This window comes from Lissotriton helveticus, chromosome 10, assembly GCF_964261635.1.
Source record: "Lissotriton helveticus chromosome 10, aLisHel1.1, whole genome shotgun sequence".
NCBI lineage: Eukaryota > Metazoa > Chordata > Amphibia > Caudata > Salamandridae > Lissotriton > Lissotriton helveticus.
Genome location: NC_136071.1, coordinates 44,862,877 through 44,888,181, shown reverse-complemented (window position 1 = coordinate 44,888,181; position 25,305 = coordinate 44,862,877). Strand labels below are relative to the sequence as shown.

Sequence of the window (25,305 nt, the reverse complement as noted above, 5' to 3'; positions counted from 1 at the left end):
GCTTTTTCATGGATGCTGCATCAGAAATTCTTTGTGTGACATGTGCGTCAAGGCAGGCTTACTTGCCCGCCTTCCCCCCCCCCCTCATACTGAGCCCAGGGGAGGCCTTCCTCTGCACCGAGAAGTGACGTCAAAGTCAGGCAGAAGTCCGAACATTGCTTTGGTCAGTTGTGCAATAGGAGAGTGAGTTGTCCTGGCAGAGGCCGCCTGTAAAGGGAAATCGAAACACTTTTAAAATGTCCCTGTGAAATACCTTATTTCTGCACCCACCCAGGTCACCCAAAATAGTGCTTAGGTATTGTTCCGCTCTGCTTCCGGCCCGGCCCCGCCCACATTGAGGCCTTCATTTGCGTATGGTGCCGATTAACTCAGTTTCTCTCTGGTTACTTGTAAAGTTAGCACAGGACTTTGTAGCAGCCTTGCTCTGAATGAAGGTGGGACTCCAGGGAAGCCGAGCCAACCTTTAAGAGCCCGGGACAGGCATGGCAAAGAAGGAAGGTGGGGGAGTGAAGAGAATGAACTGACATATGCGACTTCCTGTCGTTCCAGGAGCCTGACAATTTAGCACAGACTGTCTCGCGCCCCGCCCACACCGCGTGGAGGGTAGGACATGCCATCTGCACCTCCATATCAAAATCTGTCAGGCTTGGGCGCCCTGGCAACTTTGCTAAAAAAACAAAAAAAAATTTAAATCACACATTGTACAAGCATTATCCCCGACTGCCAAACTAAATCATGAAAGTCCAACCGAGGAGCTATTATGGAATAAATATTTGGTACCGAATTTGACTGCTGCTTCCGAAATGTGTGCTGAACCAGATCAAAGGTCATTCAATCAGACCAATTCTAATTGCACAGTACCTCCCTCTCAAGAATCCTGATAATTCCCTCTTTCTGAGATATGAAAAGAATGAAAACTAAGAGCCATATTATCAAGAACGGCGATAACATATGTTGTGAACATGAGCTTCTATTGGAATTCTCAAGGGTATATTATCAAGCCCATTATCGCCGCTTTAGCGACAGTTTCCTGCCGCTAAATCGGCGATAATTTTAACGCCGTTCTTGATAATATGCCCCTTCATGTTTTGTTTTGTATACGTTTTGTTTGACATGTTTGATCTATTTTATCTGCTTTGTTTTTATTTGTTTTGGTTTTATGTTTTATATGTTTTGTTGTATTTTTCTATGTTTTATCTTTTTGTTTTCTATGTTTAGTCTCAGTATTTTATGCATCTTTTTATATGTTTTCTGCGTATAGTTGTATATATGTTGTTTTATATGTTTTATTTTTCTTATGTTGATGTATTGTGTTATACTTTTTGTTCTGATTTCTTATGCCACTACTGAGTGACAACCGAATCCCTTCATCTTAACCTCACCCATGAGTAGTTTCTGTTGGAGCGTAGACCTAGAGCTGGGATACTTCAATGAAGTAGCTAGGCGTCTATAAATCTGCTTTTAATACTATTATTATCCCATTCACGCTGTCTCTTTCTACCATCATGAGACAGAGCGGTCCATTAACCTTGCTTTCATTTGGGTCCCTGGTAACCTTGCTATTCCACTGGCAAGAGAAGCTTCTCGCGGCCAAAGTGAGCACTCCCTGCGTTTGGTGAGTGCAGACTCAGCTTTGCATAGCGGTCCCTAGATTACCTGTACTAATCACCATTATACTCAGGACCTCTGCAATTATGCGACAAGGAAGCACCAAATTATCCAGCATGGAGTACCAAGCTATGTGGCAAGAAAAGGCAAATTATGCTGCATAATACAGAATATTTTGTGGTAGTATTATCTTATCTTGATATTTTTACACATGGTTTTCACTATCTGAGGTTCACCTCATTAGTACCAGTTTATCATCTAAATATGCAATAAGCAACTGAAAAATGACCACTGGACCTTTGCGTAGGGCTTTCCACTGCGCGGGAACACAGCTCACCACGGTTTTAGGGACTTTTGGTCAGTTTGAGCGGTTGTGGGCAATAGCTCGCTTAAACTTCCAGACGGCCCGCAGCGCCTTGACACCCTCGAAATATTGTTCCTGCTTTACAAATACTGGTTTCATTTCATGTGACCCACTCAAATAGAAGAGGCGCGTCCCGACACCCTACTGACTGCACATCTGCACAAACTGAATCATCATCAAGCCCTTGATGAAAACTCTAGAACCATTTGGAAAGTCATCCCTGGACCTCAAAAAGCGTTGCGAAGCCATACTGTTGGACGAGTGCGTGGTACATATATGTAAAAAAAAACAATTTTGGGATATCCTGTGGCATGCTGTTAAAATCTAAAAATGTTTCAAACTTTAATGAATAACTGGTTCTAACTCAGTGTTAATAAGTGTTGAACTAAGGTCTTGGTTGAATATGGTGGGTGTACACTTATTAATTTGTTTAAATTAGCACGTTACTGACTTGTGAACTGCAACACTTCGACTGATTGAAGGTTTGCGGAAGCTTTGCTGCTCTGAAATGCTTGGCTTGTTAATTAAATCAATTCCAAAAATAAAGTGGGGGATGCTGTAGTGCCTAGGCGAGTCGATGAATGTGGCTTGGACTTACCCAGACTTGGTTGCTGTGATTACTGTGAAATAGGGATTCAACGCTGCACCACTGATGATGACCACCTAGGCTGAAACGTGTCGGTGGTCACTTCAGTTTCCATTTAAGGTGTATGGCCTAGCAGTTCCTGCTTAAGTGACCTTTTTCTGGGTGAGGTCAAGGCCAATAAGCATATGCAACATGCCATGCGTAATCACCAGTGGTTCAAGATTGATTCAAGCTTTGCACCCATCACTTTGGTACCTACTATGTGATGGTCAGTATGGGTCACACTTCACGTTGAATCAACCCTTTAAGATGCAGTGGGTAAGGAAGGAAGGGAGTGAGAGGTGTAAGGCCCAGAAGGTTGTACCCGCGCTTCCAGACCCAGAGGATGTACAGCAGACCCTGCTGCCTTGACTGCAAGGTTGCAACCTCAAGGTAAAGGCACAGGTCCTAAAGCAAAGCCTGCTGGCCGCGTCTGCCGCCCACCTTGTTGATCTCCATCCCAGTGACTAGACTTCACCATCACATGCCACCCTCCTCCTCCGGGAGAGGTGAGAACATTTCTGCTGATCACCGCTCGCACCCCACTGCCTGTGTTGGCATCTCTGGCAGGGCTTCCAGCGTTGCAGATATACCTTGTGACCAATCTCTTGTACCACGCGTTCGCACTCCATCCCACCGCTGACACCACATGTGAGGGTGCTGTGCCCAGCAAGCACCCAGCCGTGCCTCGCTCAAAAACATGCACTGTTGAATCATAGTAGGAATCCTCCCATGCTCAAACCAGGACTTCACCAGTGAGCAGAAGGCGTCGCGCTGGTGGGGTTTATTTTAGCTTTGTACTGTTTGTGCCTGTCAGCAGCTCACTGCATCAAACCTCCTCCTGTCTAAGTTTATACAATCTCAGCCCCCGCACCCTGTCTGCAGGACTGGGCACCCAATGTCTACCTTAGCTAACATGGCCGAAAGCTTAATTCACTTAGCTACTGCCGGGGTGAGGCAAGTGTTTACCAAGGGCTTGGTGTCTAACCTCCTAGCAATGCGCTTCTCTTTAGAGCCGTGTAGGCTTCAGAGCAGTGTGCCTAGCTCTGAAGATGTGTGACTGCCTTCAGAGCAGTATGAAGTAGCATTTCTGTCTACAGAGCAGTATGTCTCTATAGAGCACAGTATATCTGTCTAAAGAGCAGTGCCCCTCTCTTCCAAGCAGTGTGCCGCCCCTAAGAGCAGTGTGCCTCTCTTCAGTGCAGTGCGCCTCTCTTCAGTGCAGTGCACCTCTCTTCAGTGCAGTGCACCTCTCTTCAGAGCAGTGTGTCTCTCTTCAAAGCAGTGTGTTCTCTTCAAAGCAGTGCACCTCTCTTCAGAGCAGTGCACCTCTCTTTGGAGCAGTGCACCTCGCTGCAGAGCAGTGCACCTCTCTTCAGTGCAGTGTGCCTCTCTTCAGTGCAGTGCACCTCTCTTCAGAGCAGTGTGTCTCTCTTCAAAGCAGTGTGCTCTCTTCAAAGCAGTGCACCTCTCTTCAGAGCAGTGCACCTCTCTTCGGAGCAGTGCACCTCGCTGCAGAGCAGTGCACCTCTCTTCAGTGCAGTGTGCCTCTCTTCAGAGCAGTGCGCCTCTCTTCAGAGCAGTGCGCCTCTCTTCAAAGCAGTGTGCTCTCTCCAGAGCAGTGCACCTCTCTTCAGTGCAGTGTGCCTCTCTTCAGAGCAGTGTGCCTCTCTTCAGAGCAGTGCGCCTTTCTTCAGAGCAGTGCGCCATTCTTCAGAGCAGTGCGCCTTTCTTCAGAGCAGTGCGCCTCTCTTCAGAGTAATGCGCCTTCCTTCAGAGCAGTGCACCTTTCTTCAGAGAAGTGCGCCTCTCTTCAGAGTAATGCGCCTCTCTTCAGAGCAGTGTGCCTCTCTTCAGAGCAGGATGCCTCTCTTCAGAGCAGTGCGCTTCTCTTCAGAGCAGTGCGCCTCTCTGCAGAGCAGTGTGCCTCTCTTCAGAGCAGTGCGCCTCTCTTCAGAGCAATGCGCCTCTCTTCAGAGCAGTGCGCCTCTCTTCAGAGCAGTGCGCCTTTCTTCAGAGAAGTGCGCCTTTCTTCAGAGCAGTGCGCCTCTCTTCAGAGTAATGCGTCTTCCTTCTGAGCAGTGTGCTCTCTTCAGAGCATTTCGCCTCTCTTCAGAGCAGTGCACCTCTCTTCAGAGCAGTGCGCCTTTCTTCAGAGCAGTGTCCTCTCTTCAGAGCAGTGCACCTCTCTTCAGTGCAGTGCACCTCTCTTCAGAGCAGTGCGCCTCTCTTCAAAGCAGTGTGCTTTCTCCAGAGCAGTGCACCTCTCTTCAGTGCAGTGTGCTCTCTCCAGAGCAGTGTGCTCTCTTCAGAGCATTTCACCTCTCTTCAGAGCAGTGCGCCTCTCTTCAGAGCAGTGTCCTCTCTTATAACAGTGTCCTCTCTTCAGAGCAGTGCGCCTTTCTTCAGAGCAGTGTCCTCTCTTCAGAGCAGTGTGCCTCTCTTCAGAGCAGTGTGCTCTCTCCAGAGCAGTGCACCTCTCTTCAGTGCAGTGCACCTCTCTTCAGAGCAGTGTGCTCTCTGCAGAGCAGTGCACCTCTCTACAGTGCAGTGCACCTCTCTACAGTGCAGTGTGCTCTCTCCAGAGCAGTGTGCTCTCTTCAGAGCATTTCACCTCTCTTCAGAGCAGTGCACCTTTCTTCAGAGCAGTGCACCTTTCTTCAGAGCAGAGCGCCTTTCTTCAGAGCAGTGCGCCTTTCTTCAGAGCAGTGCGCCTTTCTTCAGAGCAGTGTGCCTCTCTTCAGAGCAGTGCACCTCTCTTCAGTGCAGTGCACCTCTCTTCAGAGCAGTGTGCTCTCTCCAGAGCAGTGTGCTCTCTTCAGAGCATTTCACCTCTCTTCAGAGCAGTGCACCTCTCTTCAGAGCAGTGCGCCTTTCTTCAGAGCATTGTCCTCTCTTCAGAGCAGTGCGCCTCTCTTCAGAGCAGTGTGCCTCTCTTCAGAGCAGTGTCCTCTCTTCAGAGCAGTGTGCCTCTCTTCAGAGCAGTGTGCTCTCTCCAGAGCAGTGCACCTCTCTTCAGTGCAGTGCACCTCTCTTCAGAGCAGTGTGCTCTCTCCAGAGCAGTGCGCCTTTCTTCAGAGCAGTGTCCTCTCTTCAGAGCAGTGCACCTCTCTTCAGTGCAGTGCACCTCTCTTCAGAGCAGTGCGCCTCTCTTCAAAGCAGTGCGCCTTTCTTCAGAGCAGTGTCCTCTCTTCAGAGCAGTGCACCTCTCTTCAGTGCAGTGCACCTCTCTTCAGAGCAGTGCGCCTCTCTTCAAAGCAGTGTGCTTTCTCCAGAGCAGTGCACCTCTCTTCAGTGCAGTGTGCTCTCTCCAGAGCAGTGTGCTCTCTTCAGAGCATTTCACCTCTCTTCAGAGCAGTGCGCCTCTCTTCAGAGCAGTGCGCCTTTCTTCAGAGCAGTGTCCTCTCTTCAGAGCAGTGTGCCTCTCTTCAGAGCAGTGTGCTCTCTCCAGAGCAGTGCACCTCTCTTCAGTGCAGTGCACCTCTCTTCAGAGCAGTGTGCTCTCTGCAGAGCAGTGCACCTCTCTACAGTGCAGTGCACCTCTCTACAGTGCAGTGTGCTGTCTCCAGAGCAGTGTGCTCTCTTCAGAGCATTTCACCTCTCTTCAGAGCAGTGCACCTTTCTTCAGAGCAGTGCGCCTTTCTTCAGAGCAGAGCGCCTTTCTTCAGAGCAGTGCGCCTTTCTTCAGAGCAGTGCGCCTTTCTTCAGAGCAGTTTGCCTCTCTTCAGAGCAGTGCACCTCTCTTCAGTGCAGTGCACCTCTCTTCAGAGCAGTGTGCTCTCTCCAGAGCAGTGTGCTCTCTTCAGAGCATTTCACCTCTCTTCAGAGCAGTGCACCTCTCTTCAGAGCAGTGCGCCTTTCTTCAGAGCATTGTCCTCTCTTCAGAGCAGTGCGCCTCTCTTCAGAGCAGTGTGCCTCTCTTCAGAGCAGTGCCCTCTCTTCAGAGCAGTGTCCTCTCTTCAGAGCAGTGTGCCTCTCTTCAGAGCAGTGTGCTCTCTCCAGAGCAGTGCACCTCTCTTCAGTGCAGTGCACCTCTCTTCAGAGCAGTGTGCTCTCTCCAGAGCAGTGTGCTCTCTTCAGAGCATTTCACCTCTCTTCAGAGCAGTGTGCCTTTCTTCAGAGCAGTGCACCTTTCTTCAGAGCAGTGCGCCTTTCTTCAGAGCAGTGCGCCTTTCTTCAGAGCAGTGTGCCTTTCTTCAGAGCAATGTGCCTCTCTTCAGAGCAGTGTGCCTTTCTTCAGAGCAGTGCGCCTTTCTTCAGAGCAGTGCACCTTTCTTTAGAGCAGTGTGCCTCTCTTCAGAGCAGTGTGCTCTCTCCAGAGCAGTGCACCTCTCTTCAGTGCAGTGCACCTCTCTTCAGAGCAGTGTGCTCTCTCCAGAGCAGTGCACCTCTCTTCAGTGCAGTGCACCTCTCTTCAGAGCAGTGTGCTCTCTCCAAAACAGTGTGCTCTCTTCAGAGCATTTCACCTCTCTTCAGAGCAGAGCGCCTTTCTTCAGAGCAGTGCGCCTTTCTTCAGAGCAGTGCGCCTTTCTTCAGAGCAGTGCGCCTTACTTCAGAGCAGTGCGCCTTTCTTCAGAGCAGTGTCCTCTATTCAGAGCAATGCTGCTTTCTGCAGAGAAGTGTGAATGCTACAGTGGTTCAGGTTCCTAGTTCAAAAACAAGACATTTGCAACGTCAAATGATTTTAAAAGATCCCATTCAGAGAAATCATGAAATAAATTCAGTACCCTTAAACAATTATTGTCAAAAAATATATGTTTTCATTGTTAGAATATTCAAATATACAATAATACAGAGGGTGCTCAAAAGGGCAATACTAACATCATCTTGGGTGAGTTTGGTAAACTCTTCTAGGAAATTTAGCCTTTTCGCCGCGGTGGACATTCCGCCAGGGTGCGGCCGAATCGGACGTGTGCGCAGAACAGACGGCCCCCGGCCATCCGATGCACACGCCCACCGTGATGTTGGACGGCCGGGGGCCATCCGACGCATCGAAAAGGCTAAGTTTGGTGTCCGATTGCTATCGAGTTCATTGTGAGGATATTTGGCAGCCTGATTAGAAAAGAAGTTATGAAAAGTGTCAATCCTGTCCACCCAGTCTACCGAGGCGGGATTTTCAAACTGGCAGGAGGAAGGGCCGGTGAATTCCTTTAGTGTTTTATAAAGTTCTTTATTTGAGTTAGCGGCCTTATGGATTCTGTTACTTATGTATCTTTTTTGGCCAGATTTGATTTTATCGAGGTAGCGTCTATAGATGAGTTTGTCCGTCTGTCTGTCCTCAGTGCGTTTGGAGTTCCTCCATTTTCGTTTGGCTTTTCTACTGGCCAGTTTATCACATTTTAGGGCTTCGGTAAACCAAGGTGACACTTTGGGCTTGAGTGTGACCCTTGCCAGGGGTATGGCTAGGGACTGAGTGATTGCCTTCTCAAAGGCGTCTACTGCATGGTTTATATTTTTGGTGCTTGTGAGTGGTGGGAGCTGAAGTGGGGTAAAAAAGTAGCTAGACTTTTAATCCACATCTCATAATCACATCTAACTCTGCCCTTTTACTCCAAATCACATATTCACATCTTACTCAGCCCTTTTACTCCAAATCACATATTCACATCTTACTCGGCCCTTTTACTCCACATCTCATACTCGCATCTTACTTGGCCCTTTTACTCCACATCTCATACTCACATCTTACTTGGCCCTTTTACTCCACATCTCATACTCACATCTTACTTGGCCCTTTTACTCCACATCTCATACTCACATCTTACTTGGCCCTTTTACTCCACATCTCATACTCACATCTTACTTGGCCCTTTTACTCCACATCACATACTCACAACTTACTCAGCCCTTTTACTCCACATCACATACTCACATCTTACTCTCCCCTTTTACTCCACATCTCATACTCGCATCTTACTTGTCCCTTTTACTGAACATCACTGTAAGAACTGGGAGCGCCAGTTCTTCGGGGGGTAGCTTGGCTCGAGCAGGTAGACAACCAGGGGCTTATGTGTAAAGTAGCTACACAACACACTCATCCACTGAGACAATAAGTGTGCGCAATAATGGAGACCACACTAGCACTTTTGATTAAAATCAATAGCTTTTATATAGGATTCAGATCAGGTTAATCAATTCATCAACATTTCCTAGAATACTTCACTAAAGCATTTTCATCATGTGAGCAAAAGTTGCAAATCAATAAGTAAGACAGCCTGACGCAATAACCTTTTCAGCGGGCAAAGGGGATACTTTCATGAACCATGAACTAGCATTTCAGGAAGTAAGTATGAGCATTTCATCCTACAGGAATAAACAGTTCATTACAGGTAAAACATTTCATCAAGGCTGACAACTCCCTGGTGCAGGGCTAACCACTTCAGAATGAATCAACCAGACATCAGGCATAAACGGTTGATTAGGTGTAAGCCTAACATCAGGCATAAGTAGTTAATCAGGTCTGAGCTTGTCACTAGGCATAAACAGTTAATGGGCCTGAGTACCCTAGATGTTTAATCAAGGCCCCACAGTCACTAGAGGCTCATTGGGGCCAAAGGGGGCAAGTCACAGTTTTCCCCGGGGGAGGGGCGAACTTGGGGCCTTGTCCGGTCTTCCGCCCTCCTCCCCTGGGGGTTACCTGATGTCTTCGGCCCTCCGGGGCCCTTGCAATGGCTCTGGGGCTGGGGGAGGGGCTCCTGCCCTCCCGTGGGCCTCACTCAGCCCAGCGCTGTGCAGGCGGCAGATGCGGGGCACCGGCGCCCGTGGAGGGGCAGGCCCAGCGTGTGGGGGAGATCGGAGGGGTGCTCCTGTGCTCCACGACCCTCTCCGCTACAAGTCCGGGCTTGGCTGGGCTTTCCCCGGGTGCCGGGCCTCGTTGTAAGGGGCGCGATCCTGGCAGCCAATGGCTGCGCGGCTCTGGCGGGGGCGCGGCCGATGACGCGGCAGCGCTCCCCGTCACGTGAGGAGGGAGAGCACGACTTCAGGCCTAACGCGGTCTAGTGCGCTCGGTGCGGCGGCCCTCTCCTGGCATACGGGGGCCGCCGAAGGGGCACGATGACGGCACAGACTCCACGGGAGCGCCGGGGCGCTGGAAGGCGGGTGACTTCAGGCCTAGCGAGACCTGTGGAGGATTCCGGCGGCCCTCTCCTGGCACACGGGGGCCGCCGAGGGGGGCCCGATGCTGGCGCTGGAGCCGCGATCACAAGGGGAGTTTCCTCGGCGCCTCAGGAGGGCGCGTACGGCTCCGGGCCCTGGAAACAACAACATGTCACAGTCACCTCACGTCCTGGCACTGCGCATCATGCATGACTCATGACTTCCAAGTTTTCAGATTGCCTATGTGCAGGGGCATAGTGAACCCTCCCCCACCCCACACCTTGCTTTAGGAACTATGGAAGGGTGAAGTTCTTTATGGGCATCTTCTGTCTGTAACACAGTAGGCGAAGGCTCAGCTCATAATTAATATGAAAAGGCGGGTTTGTGAATAAGTGAAAGAATGGGTAAAGGGCTGGATGGATTAATGAAAGGATAAATGGATGAGTGAAAGGGTGAATGGATGGATAGTGACAGAAAGGATGGATGGATGTGTGAGTGGAAGGATGGATGAGGATAAATAGATGTATGTATGGGTGGAAGGGTAGATGGATGGGTAAAAGTGTGGATGGATCAGTAAAAGGATGGATGGACGAGTGAAAGGGTGGATGATGGGTGAGTGAATGGGTGGATGGATGAGAGAAATGATGGGTGGATTGATGATTTGACAAGTGGAAGGGTGAATGGATAGATGGATGAGTGAAAGGATTGATGTACGGATGGATGAGTGTGTGAAAGGGAGGGCAGATGGACAAAAGGATGGATAGATGAGTGAAAGGGTGGATGAATGTGAGAAAGGATGGACGGATGAGTGAAAGGATGGATGAGTGATAGGGTCAAAGGATGGATTCATGAGTGGATGAGTAAATGGATGTGTGGGCGGATTGGTGAAGGGTAGATACAAGGACGGGTGGCTAAGTGAAAGGGGAATGGAGAGAGAAAGGGAGGATGGGTGGATAGGTGAAAGCATGAATGAATGATTGGCAGACTGGAAGGATAAATGGGTGCATGGATGAGTGAAAAAAAGAATGCAAAGATGGGTGGCTGAGAGAATGCATGCATTAGTGAAAGGGAGTGTGGTGAGCTGGAAGGATGAATGGATGGATGAGTAAAAAGTTGAATGGGGGGACGGATGAGTGACTGAGTGGATGGATGCGTAAGTGAAAGAATGGCTGGATGAGTGATAGGGTATATGGTTGGATGGATGAGTGAATGGATGGATTGGTGGAAGAGTGGATGGAAGAAGTGAGTGAAAGGGAGGGTAGATGAACAAAAGGATGGATAGATGAGTGAAAGGGTGGATGGATGAGAGAAAGGTTGGATGGATGAGTGATAGGGTCAATAGATGGATGAGTAAATGGGTGAGTGGGTAGATAGGGAAGGGTTGATAGAAGGATGGCTGGCTAAGTGAAAGGGGTACAGAGAGAGAAAGGGAGGATGGACGGAAGAGTGAAAGCTTGGATGAATGACTGGCAGAATGGAAGGGTGAATGGGTGCATGGATGAGTGAAATGAAGAATGTAAAGATGGATGAGTGAAAGAAAGCATACATGAGTGAAAGGGAGGGCGGAGATCTGGAAGAAAGGATGGATGGATGAATGAAAGGTTGAATGGGTGGATGGATGAGTGACTTGCTGAATGAGTGAGTAAGTGAAAGGATGGCTCAATGGGTAAAAGGGTAAATGGCTGGATGGATGAGTAAATGGATGGATGGGTGGAAGAATGGATGGATGAGTGAGTGAATGGGAGGACAGATGGACAAAAGGATGGATGGATGAGTGAAAGGATGGATGAGTGATATGGTGATAGATTCCTGAGTGGATGAGTAAATGAATGAGTGGGTGGATGGGTGAAGGGTGGATGGAAGGATGGGTGGATACGTGAAATTGAATGGAGAGAGAAAGGGAGGATGAATGGATGGATGGATGAGTGAAAGCATGGATAAATGATTGGCAGAATATATGGGCAAATGGGTGCCTGGATGAGTGAAAAGAAGAATGTAAAGATGGATGAATGAACAAATGCAAACACGAGTGAAAGGGAGGGTGGAGAGCTGGAAGAAAGGATGGATGGGTGAGTGAGTGAGTGAAATGTTGAATGGGTGGACCGATGAGTGACTGGGTGGATGGATGAGTAAGTGAAAGGAGGATGGCTGGATGGGTGAAAGGGTAAATGGTCGGATGGATGAGTGAATGGATGGATGGGTGGAAGAGTGGATGGATGAGTGAAAGGATGGATTAGGCAAAAGGGTGGATAGATGATGGATGGATAAGTGAAAGGGTGGATGAAGGGATGGATGGGTGAAATGATGGATAGATGATGGATAGGTTTGCAAATGGTTGAAAAGGTTTGGATATGGATGGGCACACAGATGGAAGGACAGAATGAATGGTGAAAGACTGAATGAGGGAAGAAAGAATTAATAGATGACAGAATGTAAATTTGAATTGGAGGATATCAGGAGTTTGATGGAAGGATGAATGGCTAGATCCGTGGACAAGAGAGTTCTTCTGGGGAGGGTTGTGCTGATTTACTTTGGTTTCTTGGTGCCATAAGAGCTTTAGTTCAGAGTGGGAGGTATTTACATGTTCCCGCTACTCCCTGACCTATGTGTTACTATTCTGTATTTCATGTGTGCTTATGTGTGGTATCTATACACATGCATATGACATTTAAGTGACACCCAACTGCTACTTTAATGTTACACTAGTAATTGTAAATGTTTACATGTTTTGTTTTAGGTGTACGGTTCTAGAGAGAGCCTCATAGTGCCCTGAGCTGTGCTTGAGATGTATATTGTGTTTGTAGCAATAGGCAAGGCATCAATAATAAACTGAGTAATAGTGTATCAACAGTGCCTTCTTTAAGAAAGCTGCAGGGAAAAGCACCTTTGTGACTTCCGTCAGCTAGTGCAACTCTCTGCAAAGCCCCCATAAGCAAAGTCAGATGCCATATTTTAAGTTCCTTTTGCTGAAACACCCATAATGTGTTCCCTATAGTGGGTTGATTCCAGCAGTCCTCCCTTTAGTTCACCTATGCTTGCCGTGTTACATCTCACAATGGCACTCAGATATGAGATGCTAGCAACAAAGTCTATCCGAGCAGATCTTCCTGACCACTTCTCTCACCAAACATGCCTGCTCAGGACCATGAGTAGTAAGCAACATATCAGACTGGACAACCAAGTGCAGTAACCGTATAAATAGATTATTATCATATGAAGTACCACAAAAAAGACCTGCACAGTTGCTCAAAGCTGCGTGCATAACAAAAAATTGTGAAGTGCAAGATTGTCTCAACCTAATATATTTTGACTTGTACTCAAGTGGTTGTCTATTTACTTACTTTCATACTATCGCGCAGCTTACTTTGATGTGTCTGTAAAACTTACCTTTTGGCCCAAAGTTTTGTCCTGAAAGTTGACCTTCTGTCCTGAATTTTTGTCCTGAATTTTGACCCTTTGTCCTGAATTTTTACACTTACCTTCCTGAATTTGCACCCATGCCAGTTGGTCACCCTAGAAGTCATACCAGTTTTAGGATGTGTGCTATACAAAAGTCAATAACATAACATAACACCATGACATCTCAGAAAACCCCAATCATCTATTGCCTTATAATGATGGCATCATGACATCTGAGACAGACCTTCCCTTCCACCAAGGAGCAGTGACATATCCGCACTCTAAGAGACAGCTCTCTGCACCTATTTTAACACAAAGTGACAACAGGAGCCCCCTCGCAGCCTCGCTGTACCTCACATATTGTTGGTGCCTTGTGACATCTTTACACTAGAAGAGACAGCTCCCTGTACCTGTTAAGAGATAACAAGTGCACCCTGACATCTTTATACTCTCAGAGACAGCTCCCTGAAGCCGTTAGTGAATAACAAATGCACATTGACATGTTTACACCAGAAGAAACCGCTAGGTGCAACTACTAACATATATTTGGTGCTGCATGACATCTGTGCAGCCTAAAACACGGTCCATGCACCTGTTAAAGAAATACAAGCACATATTGGCATCTTTACACCTTAAGAGACAGCACGCTGCACAAATTAATAAATAAATGATGCAGCAACATCTTTACGCTATAAGAGACGGCTACTTGAGGCTAACTCATGTATGGCACAGCATGGCTGCTTTACAGCCCAAGAGTCTGTCCCTTCACATATTAACCCGTTTGCTGCTTAGAACGTTCCGCGCCAGTGCGGAACGTTCTATTTAGCGGGTGGAGCTGCGTCGGCCAACGGACGTGCGCAGCACTACCGAGGTAGTGCTCGTGACGGCCGTTGGCCGACGGCAGCAGCAAACGGGTTAACATACAACCAGAGCAGAGTGTTGTCTCTTGCACAGAAGGTCCTGGTCCCTGGCACTCTGAACTATACCCTGGGTGAACTGTAGTCAGTGGGTTCAACACAAATACCGACTACATTCACATTTGAACTGCACGGCGGCATCTCTTGCACACACACCCAGGCCTCCCCCTCTGAGCTCAGTCTGGGGCTGCACTGATGACCCGAGGTTGTTGCACACATGCAGTCCGTCACCTCTACACCCACCGAGTGATGAACAGCACAGTGACAACAGTCTCTTGCACACGCCGACAGTATATATTATGCATCATTGACAATAATAAAAAACACTCTTGTTCCTCCGTTGAAACAGTCACTTCAGTTTAATCTTGAATCCTTAGCCAACACGTGTTTCGGTGTGCTTAATTGTGTGTAGAGACTTTTTCAGGCCTCTAATCTCTTTGTATGGATCCTCAGTTCTGGTTGTATTTTCGACCCGAAATGGGTTCTAGTACGCCAGTGATATTTGCACAGTATAGTGTAACCGTGATTACCATGTCCAAGATTCAGTGTACTCCAGAATTCTTTTCTTAAGTGTGGATCTTGTGTGTTGAAGTCATAAATCCATCATGAAGAATGACGACGTGGTATAATAAAACCACTCTTTGGGGGCTTAGGGGCATATGTATGAAAGGAATTTTTAGTCGCAAATGCTGCGAATCACAAAAAAGCAGCGTTTATGACAAAAAATGCGCAAAACGGGATGTATTAGGAAAATCGCATCGCAAAATTAAGGAGTCGCAAAATTGGCGATTCCTTAAATGCTATGGAACAAGCACTCAAGTTGTGCGATTTCTTCTTAAGAAATCGCAAATTACCACAAACTTCAAGTTGGTGGTAATTTGCGATTTCTTTCACAAATGCACTTTTGGCATTTGTCAAGGTGCCATGTGGCGCACATACATACCCTTTGGGCATGTATGTGCGCCATATGCGCACACATGTTAATTTCAGGGGTGCCTCGGGGTGTCCTTATGACACCCTTGCACCCTTGAAATTATTCTCAATTTGCGATTCTCAAATTGCGAATCGCAAATTGAGAATGACTTCCCATTCATGCCTATGGGCCTCCTGGCCCATTGAAATGAATGGGAAGGTATTCCTTAATTGCGATTTTGCAATTTGCTAATCGCAATTAAGGAATACTAAGAAATCGCAAAACAAATTGCGAATTTTTAAATACATCCCGTTTTGCAATTCTCAAATAGCGATTCTCAAAAAATCGCTATTTGAGAATCGCAAACACAGATTTTCATACATATGCCCCTAAGTTAGTCCCTCTTGCCAGCAACCAAGTCTTTACTGCCGTAAACGTAAACCCTCTGTTCAGTAGCAGGGCTGCCTCCGGCGTGTCCACAGAAAGACTCACTCACCCCCCAAAGACTGTGCAAATATCACTATTGTTATTGTCAATGATACATAATATATATATTTTATTATTATTGGGTTTTTTTCAGAGTTTTATATAGCGCGAACTAGACCCGAACCGAATCAGGTATCAGAGTTACGTTACATGAGGACACACTTTAATTTTAGGCACGGGGAGATTAAGTGATTTGCCCAGAATCACAGGAGGTTTTGGCGTCGTTACCGAGACTCGAACCCAGATCCCCAGGTCCGAGGTCGAGCTCCCTAGCCGTTAGGCCAACTCCTCTGTATACTGTCGGCGGGTGCAAGGGACTGTTGTTTTGGTTTATCAGTGGTTATCCACACATTGGGGAGGAGGGTGGCTCTCCCCACACTTATGCACCGCAATCATAATTGTACACTAGTATATACTAACTGCGTATTTCCCAGGAGCGCCATTACCCTACACAATACACCGACCAAGAAGTCCCACAGCACAGCGACATTGAGGTCTCGTGCATTAGTAACCGCTGCCGTCTCTGCTCTCTCCCGACAGCCTCCATCGTGACCGGGAAGTGGTGGTGCGAGATGGAGCCGTGTCTAGACGGGGAGGAGTGCAAGACCCTGCCGGACAACTCGGGTTGGATGTGTTTTCAGGGCAACCGGGTGAAAACCACCAAGGTAAGGAGGGCGCATTGGAAGCGTTTCATGGGGTTCGGGGGAACGCTCAGCTGCCGAGAAAGGGCCCGCCCCCTTCAGAGAGCTCCGTCATCGCCCACCCCCCCCCCCCACACCAGCCACTGGGTATACCAGGACATGAAAGCCAGTGCACCCCAATCCAGATCCCCAGCTATTCCAGAACAGGCATGGCCCCAAATCCACAGCTCTGACAGTGCACCACAATACTGCCCCCCCCCCCCATCAAACACTGGGTATTCCATGCAGGGACCCAAATCCACAGCTCTAACAGTGCACCACAATACTGCCCCCCCTCATCAAACACTGGGTATTCCATGCAGGGACCCAAATCCACAGCTCTGACAGTGCACCATCTGCAGTGACCTTTTCCCTCCTGAGGCGGAAGCCGGGAGGTCTCGCTCTCTTCTTTCCATTTTTAAATTGTGTGTTGTGTGTTGGACATTTTAATGCTGTGCTTCTCTGCGCTTGATTAATAAGCGCCAGAGACTTGAGACCCTGAGACTTCCTAGCGCTCCTTAGCGCTTCGTTGCTCCTTCACCCCTCCCCTACCCCCGGACCGCCCTCGGCCGAGCATCGACGCCGAGGGCTGGGATCTGGCTTTGGCGGCCATATTGGGTGTGGGCCAGGCCGTTCACGCGCTCTAGCAGCGCTATAAAAATGGAATTGAATCCTCGCCCAGGGATTACCATCTGCAGTGACCTTTTTCCCTCCTGAGGCGTAAGCCGGGAGGTCTCGCTCTCTTCTTTCCATTTTTAAATTGTGTGTTGTGTGTTGGACATTTTAATGCTGTGCTTCTCTGCGCTTGATTAATAAGCGCCAGAGACTTGAGACCCTGAGACTTCCTAGCGCTCCTTAGCGCTTCGTTGCTCCTTCACCCCTCCCCTACCCCGGACCGCCCTCGGCCGAGCATCGACGCCGAGGGCTGGGATCTGGCTTTGGCGGCCATATTGGGTGTGGGCCAGGCCGTTCACGCGCTCTAGTAGCGCTATAAAAAGAACGTACACTTCTCCGCGCAGCGGACGCATTTCAGCGGACGCACCAGACCTGTGCCGGAGTCGTGCCAGAGTCCTGCCCGTCTGTGCCCGTCAGCGTCCCGGAGGCGCGCGGAGCAGCGGCCAGGCTCGGCCTTCCTGCATATACTTTCTATGGTGCTATTATGTTGTGCTACTCGTCCATGGAGCTTCGGTCACTCCAAAAGGCCTTTTGTGCCTGTCATATAGTCTTTCCAGGTCGATACAGGGGCAAGAGGAAATGCCCGGGCTGTGGATGGTCTTTGGTCAGTGTTCCGCCCTCGACATCAACTAGTGATGTGGTTAGTGTGAAGCATCTCTGCCTACTTCTAAATACCAGATCTGCTCCCAAACATGCCCAGGAAATTTTTGATCTCCTTGTTGCTGAAAAACCGGTATGCCTGATGTTGACAGAGACCTGGTTAGGTGAGTCATCTAACCCCGATATTGCTACAGCTATCCCCCCCGAATACAACATTTTTAGGCAAGACAGATTGGAAGGGAGAGGTGGGGGCGTGGCACTCGTGGTGAACAAAGCCTTTGCATGTTCTATCATCCCTATGGAGGCCATCACGGGCTCCGAATCCCTTGCCTTCTCCATAACACTGTCACCCCAACAATCTCTTAAAGGGCTCCTAGTTTATAGGCCCCCCGGCTCGGCAGGATCCTTTTTTGACGAGCTCCAGTCGATAATCTCAACGCTGACCTTAAGAGCGGAGCATTGTGTACTCGCCGGGGATTTCAATTTTCACATGGATGAGAGTTCCGACCCCGACGCAACTAAATTGATCGACATTACGGCACCTTTAGGCCTGACTCCCTATCTTTCTCGACCGACCCATGACAGGGGCCACACCCTAGATCAGGTCTTTTCTACGTCACCTATTGAGGTGACGGCATTGCTGCCGGTACTTTGGTCAGCGGTACAAAAGGGGGTGGTGATGGACGGAGCATCTGAATCAATCAAACACTCACACCCAGTCAAAAGATCTGGGTTTAATCCATCACCGTTCTTTAGCCCACTCTGCCACCCCAGTTCAGACATGGCTATATGCAAATCAGTCTGACCCTGTGCCTCATGGGAACAGTCCAGCCCGAACTGCCAAGCCATGTCTTCCCTGGACCGGAAACAAGCTTCCGAGGACCGGTTTCTGGCATTCCAGCCGTCTTCAGCCCGGCTTGCTTGAATCCAGTGGCAAAGTGAGCAAGGGACTCACGTCTGAGCATACCCTGGTACTTTGGTCAGATCATCGGCTGGCCTATTTTTACATACCGCGCATTAAGAAACCATCAAACACTGGTCTGAGACATCTGGGACCAGCATCCATGGCGTTTCATCGGGTGACCCCGGAGATGTTGGCCCAGGCCTCTCTGGACCATCCTCTCTCTTTTACGGGGGATTTGGATAATGACCTAGAATCTTTGCAGATGTGGCTAACGGACAGGCTGAACGATCTAGCACCTGTGATTCCCCCCCGATTAACACCTAAACGGGTCTCTGCCCCTTGGTTCACCGAAGCCCTTGTACATTCTCGAAGGCAATGTAAAGTGGTCGAAAGGGCTTGGCGGTCCCAGTACGATGCTGAGGCGAGGCTTGCCTATAGGTTATCGGTGAAAGTCTATCACCGGGAAATTCTCCAGGAGAAAAGAGGATATTTTGCCAGGAGAATTGAGGCCGCAGCCAACTCCTGTAAGGAGATTTTTTCGATCGTTAGAGAATTTACGACCCCGCGATCTAATGCAGCTCAGGCCCCTCCTTCTGAATCTTGGGTTGTTACCCTTGCCAACTTTTTTACCACTAAGATAAAGTTGATTCAGGACTCCTTTCCTACAAGGCTGGTTGATGTTCTTCCCAGCCTTGTGGATGGTTTAGTCTTTCCAACCCCTTCAGGCCCAACTTTGGCAGCTTTTCCGCCACTTTCGGCATCTTCATCATTGGCACTTATGGCTAATCTTAAATCTGGGTCGCCTCTTGATCCATGCCCGGCCAAATTCTTGGCGAAAATGGCGGCTATTGTTAATCCTCTAGCCAACCCGCTCTTGAATTTGTCCCTGAGCCGAGGGGTGGTCCCGCAGGCGTGGAAGCAGGCTATGGTCATCCCCCTTCTCAAGAAGCCGAGCCTTGCCCCAGAGGCTCCTGCCAACTACAGGCCCATTTCGCTCCTCCCTGCATTGGCTAAGATCTTGGAGAAACATGTCCATATTGTGCTCTCCAATTTTCTGGAGTCTCACGATCTGTTACATCCCTCCCAATCTGGCTTCTGCCCCAATTTAAGCACCGAGACGGCGCTGTTGGAGGTGTCTGAAGCCATTAAAGAGTCGCTGGATACAGGAGGCAAAGCTATGCTGGTCATGCTAGATTTGTCGGCGGCTTTTGACACCGTCCCCCATGAGGGTCTACTTGCCAGACTTTATGAGATCGGTCTGAGGGGGACGGCGTTCAGCTGGTTTAGATCTTTTTTGGCTGACCGTCGACAAACGGTCTGGGCCTCTTCCTGCTCCGCCGAGATGCCGCCATTGGGAGTCGGAGTCCCTCAGGGCTCCGTGCTGAGCCCGACTCTTTTTAACATCTTTATGACCCCATTGGCGACATTGGTGGAGTCTTTTGGGGCCCAGATCGTATCCTATGCCGACGATACCCAGCTCCTCTTTACTTGCCGGAAGGGAGAAGACTTTGAGGGCGAGAGTATCCGTGAGTGCCTTGGGGCTGTTTTTAAATGGTTCCAGCTAAACAGCCTCAAGTGCAACTCAGATAAATCTGAGATACTCTTCTTTGGTTGCCCATCAGATCCAGATTGGCATGGATGGTGGCCTGCCGACATGTTCCCTCCAGCGCACTCATCCCAGCTAGCAAAGAACCTGGGAGTTAAGATTGACAACGGGCTGACGCTTAGATCCCAGTTTCTGGCTCATCCTTAGGATGCTCCGGAAGTTTTTCCCTCTGCTCTCCGAAGAACACAGGAGGACTACGTTCAGGCCTTAATCGGCTCAAGATTAGATTATTCCAACATTCTATATCTTGGCCTACCGGAGTATCTCCTGCAACGCTTGCAGGTGGTTCAGAACACTGCCGCACGGGCCATCTTTGGCCTCCACAGGCGGGCCAGAGCCTCTAGCCTACTGCAGTCGCTCCATTGGCTGCCTATCCGGAAGCGGATAGTGTTTAAGGCTTTGACACTGGCCCACAAGGCCTTGCACGACTCGGGAGCTCAATATCTCCAAAGGAGGCTCGCCTTTTACCACCCGGCCCGATCTTTGAGATCAGAGTCTCTGTTCCTGGCTGTGGTTCCCCGAGTAAAAAAGGCTCGCATTGGAGGCCGCTCTTTTAGGCTGCGAGCTCCGCAACTCCCCTTGACTCTACGTAGCACATCTAATCTACTGGCTTTTAGGAAGGGCCTTAAATCATGGCTTTTCATCCGCTAGGACGTTCTCTCTATGGTGCTGGATTCCCAGAGCCCTCTGTAATGAATCTATCTTCGTTTTGTGTTGTCTGTCTTTTTCTGGTCACCGATAAAAAGCGCCGGGACACTCCTTTGGAGTAGCCGTGCCCTATAGAAGACCAATTTAACATAACATAACATAACACCACAATAATGCCCCCCCCCCCCCCATCAAACACTGGGTATTCCATGCAGGGACCCAAATCCACAGCTCTGACAGTGCACCTCAATACTGAACCCCCCCCCCCCATCAAACACTGGCTATTCCGTGCAGGGACCCAAAGCACAGCTCTGCCAGAGCACCCCAATCCTGACCCCCCTCTCCCCTACCAGACCTAGGCTATTCCAGGCTATTCCATGCTGGGACCCAAAACACAGCTCAGCCAGTGCAACCCAATACTGTCCTGCAGCAGCTATGCAGTGTCATCCACACGCAGCTCCGCCAGTGCACCCCAATCCTGTCTTGCAATGCAGTGTCATCCACACGCAGCTCCGCCAGGGCGCCTCAGACTCAGCTTGTTACACATCCAGCCTTTCTCCTCCCTCGCCTAAGTTTAGAAGGGAATTCTTGACTGGACTTGAGTACTGGTTGTATGAAAGATGCGGTCTGCTTGTGTCCTGTTTATAAACAGCATTGCATCTTCGAAAGGTGCAGTGTATCAGTGAAGACGCAAAGGGCCGTATGTACAGAATCAAGGATTGCGATTTCCTAATTGCGATTCTTAGGAATTGGCAGTGTACAAAAACCTAGAATTTTTAATTAGTGATTCCTAGTGGATCGCAAAACGAAATAACTCATGAATATTGATGAGGTAGGTCCTACTTTGCGACCCACTTGGAATTGCAGCCATCACAGTGATGGTGGCCTGCTGGGGTCAGAGCACCACGTCTCAAATTGCTTTATAATAAAGGAAAACGGGATGCTTTTACAAAAAATAAACTGCCTGCTCTTAAAATATATTTGTTTCAACATTCACAAAGGAGAATTCCCATTTGCAAACGGTTGCCTTTTCAGGTTTTGGTAAAATATGAAAATTTGGCAACTGTAATTCGGTCTCAAAAGATTGATACATACCACTGCAATTCTGAATTTGGAAGGCACGTCCTAAATACACTCCTTCCAAATACTGAATCGCTAAACCCAATTGCAATTCGATAACAGATTACTGAATCATAATTTGGGATTTGTACATACCAAAATGTCTTTTTACGGTCTGCTAATCAATCCATTTGCGACCAAAAAAAACGTTTTTTGCATATAGCCATAGTTTGCATTAAGAGTGCTGTCTGTCTGTCTGTCTGTAAAGTGCTTCAGTGTTGTTGGCAAAGATGGTGTGGTGTTTCTGTCTGTAAAGTGTTTGAGATAGTTTATATGGAAGGAGTATTATATCCATGAAGTCATGAAGTGCTTTGGTGCACAGTCTGTCTGTAAAGTGCAATAGTGTTGTTGGGATAGATGGTGTGGTGCTTCTGTCTGTAAAGTGTTTGAGATAGATTATACAGAAGGAGTATTGTATCCGTAAAGTCATAAAGTGCTTTGGCGCACAGTTTGCATTAAGGGTGCTGTCTGTAAAGTGCGTCAGTGCTGTTTGTAGACGGTGTTGTGGTGCTTCTGTCTGTAAAGTGCTCGGACATTGTATGTATGAAAGGTGTATTGTCTCCGTAAAGTATTTTTGAAACAGTTTCTTGTAACATTCGTGTGCTTTTGTAAAGTATTTTGAGATACAGTTTATATAGATGGAGAGGTCTCTCTGTAAAGTGCTTTGGAGTACAGTCAGTTTGAAAAGTGCCTTGGCAAACAGCTTAAGTGCATGGGGCTGTGTCTCTATGTAGTGCTGTGGGATACAGTTTGTTATTTTTAAATACAGTTAGTTGAAAAGTACTTTGGCAAACAGTTTATATGGATAGGATTAGGAGTATAGTAAGTGCTTGTAGACATAGCTGGAAAAGTGCTTTGGAATATATTTTAAATGGCAGTGTGAGGTCTCTGCTTGTAAAGTGCATTCAGGAGCCTGCCTCAAGAGTGCTGTGTTTCTGCACAGTCTTTGGAAATGGTTGGTCTAGTGTCTTTATCTGTGAAGTGCTTCAGGATACAGCTTCCATTCAGATGACTGTGCCTCTGAAGTCTTGGGGGAATAGTTTACCTGAAGGTCCAATTGTTCTTTCGGTAAAGTGCTTCGGGCACATTTTGTATGAAAGACCTTCTCCTTGCCTCTGTAAAGTGCTCTAACAAACACTTTTTCACATTCTTTACCCCTTTGCAGATTCACCCGCGATACTGAGATCTCCACAGACCTCCTCCAGTCGTACTCAGGGAGACACCACTGGCTTTGCACACTCAGAAAGCACTTCTGAACCCCACTTTCCTCTCACCACAGCACATGGACAACAGAGGTCCCCTGGGGACGTGGATACAGAAGTGCCTTTCAACAAAACCAGCAATCCTGCCCACATAGTGCACTGAAGCCTGTGTGGACCTTCTAGGCTTCTGGTGAGAGGGGCCATCGTTGGAGAGCATGGCCAATCCCTTCTCTCTCCTTGAGTGGTAGGAACTCTTCTCCAACCAGCCAGTGACTCCGGCATCTGACAATACCCTTCCGCGACAGGGAGCTTCTGGCAGAAAGGGGTCTGCGGAGTTAGGCTCAAGACGTTGCTTTCTTTGCGCCCACTCACTTTGCACTGATTGGTTGGACCTTGCCTCAGATGGAATTTTGCGGACTATCCTTCCGGTTCACTGTTTGAGGGCTCTTTCAACGGGACAATGACAATCCATACAGGTGTTCCTTCCTCTAACGCTCAAGGATTGCTTAAGAAGCCATAGATTTATTCACAAGTGACATACAAGTCAAGAAAGACTGATTCCCAATTGACTCCTTTTCTGTTTTTGTGTTTTTCAACCTCTTTGTAGAGTTGGAGTCATCTGTAGGACAGCATCCGTTCACTGTCCCCTTCTATCGAAGAAGAATGTAGTAAGCCGACAACGCGAGGAGCCATGGTTTCCTCCGCCACACGTCAACATTCTCCAAGTTTATAGTTTAATCAAGACGACAGGGTCAGGTTCTTAGAAGTTCACAGTTGAGTTTTGGATGAATCATGTTTTGTTAAGTTCCTGTCTATGTCCAGACAGGTCAAAGGTCTTCCACCTTCTTGTGCAAGTCAATACTTGACCTAGTTCTTTCACGCCCATGGGTTAGGAAACAATGAGTCAAGCTCCCTAGAGTTCATGGCTGGTCAAGACATGTCCAAGTTCTTTAAAAATGTGTGGGTAAGTGATGATTTGGGAAACTCCTCAAAAACACCTGGTTATGTTAAGATATAGAAATCTACCGTAACAGCCCTGACCACCACGTGCCCGCTACTTCAGTGCCGTGATATCCCTACGGGATGAATGCTGCGCTTTATAAATAAATGAATAAAATAAAATGGTCTTCCATATTCATGAATAATTCATGAATAATTAAAGATTCCTATAATTCCTGATTATCTTCAAAATTGTTAAAGCGATATTGAGCTCATCGTTAAGACAATGTTCTGGAAAGTTCACAGTTCAGTTAAAAAAAATCTTCAGTTCCCTCAGGACCCTGGTTAAGGTCACAATTAAGTCAATATGTAGTCAGGATCTTTAAGGTTCATGACTAAGTCACATTACGATCAGTTTTTTGAGGATAGCGGTTAAGTCAAGTATTGGTCGTTGTCCATCGACCTCGTGGTCAAGTCAAGATACGGACAAAATTTTAAAAGTTCGAGGTTAAGTTAAGACATGCAGTGATTTCCCAACCTCAGACAACGAGCCACAAGGCGTAGTACTTGAAGGTTAATGAAAGGCCAAGATGTTATTGGGGTCTCCTAAGTTCTTGATTATGCCAATCGATTACGGGTTCTCGATAGTTCACAAAGTGTCAAGAAGACACCAGGGGCTGGTTATAGACTGTGATATCTGGCTGAATGACCAGCTTGAGGAGCAGACACCCTGCCAACCCTGCTGTAAACTGTAAAAGATAGATTTATAAGATGTACTTGAGGACACGGTGGTCTGGTACAGAGTGCCAAGTGAAGAGACATGCAATGGTGAGCTCTCTTCGCTAAAGGACAACCATCATAACAGATGTGGTGACCCTCAACCATCATTGCTTGGATCCGCAAGCGTGAGTTCGAGCCACCTATCGAAGAGTCGTTGATCTTTCCCTCTCATTACCACCACCAGCAAGATGCTGGGTCCTCTTGCTCAGAGTGAAGGCTCCTCCTGGGACTGCAAAAGTGAAACAATGCACAACTCATCAGATTGAAGGTGTGGGCGATCACACAAGGCCGGCACTCCGAACCACAGCGCTGGCGCCGTGAAGACACAACCTGTTGTTCTTCGAGCTTTCTGTTATTTTATTTTTCATTGTTGATAAAATTGCTCCTGAGCTTCTTTGTGGTTCTTTAAAGGAAAAGTGTTCTTGTTGAATTGAGGAAAGGTGAGTGTCTTTGTGGGTGTTCCTCAGAGCGGTGAGACCGGGGCTGCTGTGTGGCCAGTCGTGGGATGCAATATTGAGTTTCCAAAGGAAAAGCCTGGTGTGAGAGTTGTGGTGGTGAAGGATGTGAAGTGTTGGGACCTAAAAGCTGATCTAGTAACTTGTTAAGTTGACACACTGTGTGATTGTGGGCAGCCTGGGAGCGCTGCTGTATGGTTTCAAACAATGAAGTCCTCACCACTCTGAAGCACGTCTAAAGAGTGACGGTGCCTCTGTAAAAGTGCGTCTTGCCGAAGGTCTTTATACAA

General features: G+C 48.1%; 1 protein-coding gene across 1 annotated transcript in view; it reads left to right on the top strand.

The window, feature by feature from the left end:
- LOC144785023 (chemokine-like protein TAFA-1) overlaps positions 1–24,949 on the top strand; it is a 262,643-nt gene extending 237,694 nt beyond the window's left edge. Inside the window, exons 4-5 of the mRNA XM_078664140.1 lie at positions 15,948–16,072; positions 22,805–24,949. Coding sequence (XP_078520266.1) covers positions 15,948–16,072; positions 22,805–22,822 — 143 coding nt within the window. The 3' untranslated portion in view covers positions 22,823–24,949. The remainder of the gene's footprint in view (positions 1–15,947; positions 16,073–22,804) is intronic.
- The last annotated feature ends 356 nt before the right edge of the window (positions 24,950–25,305 follow it).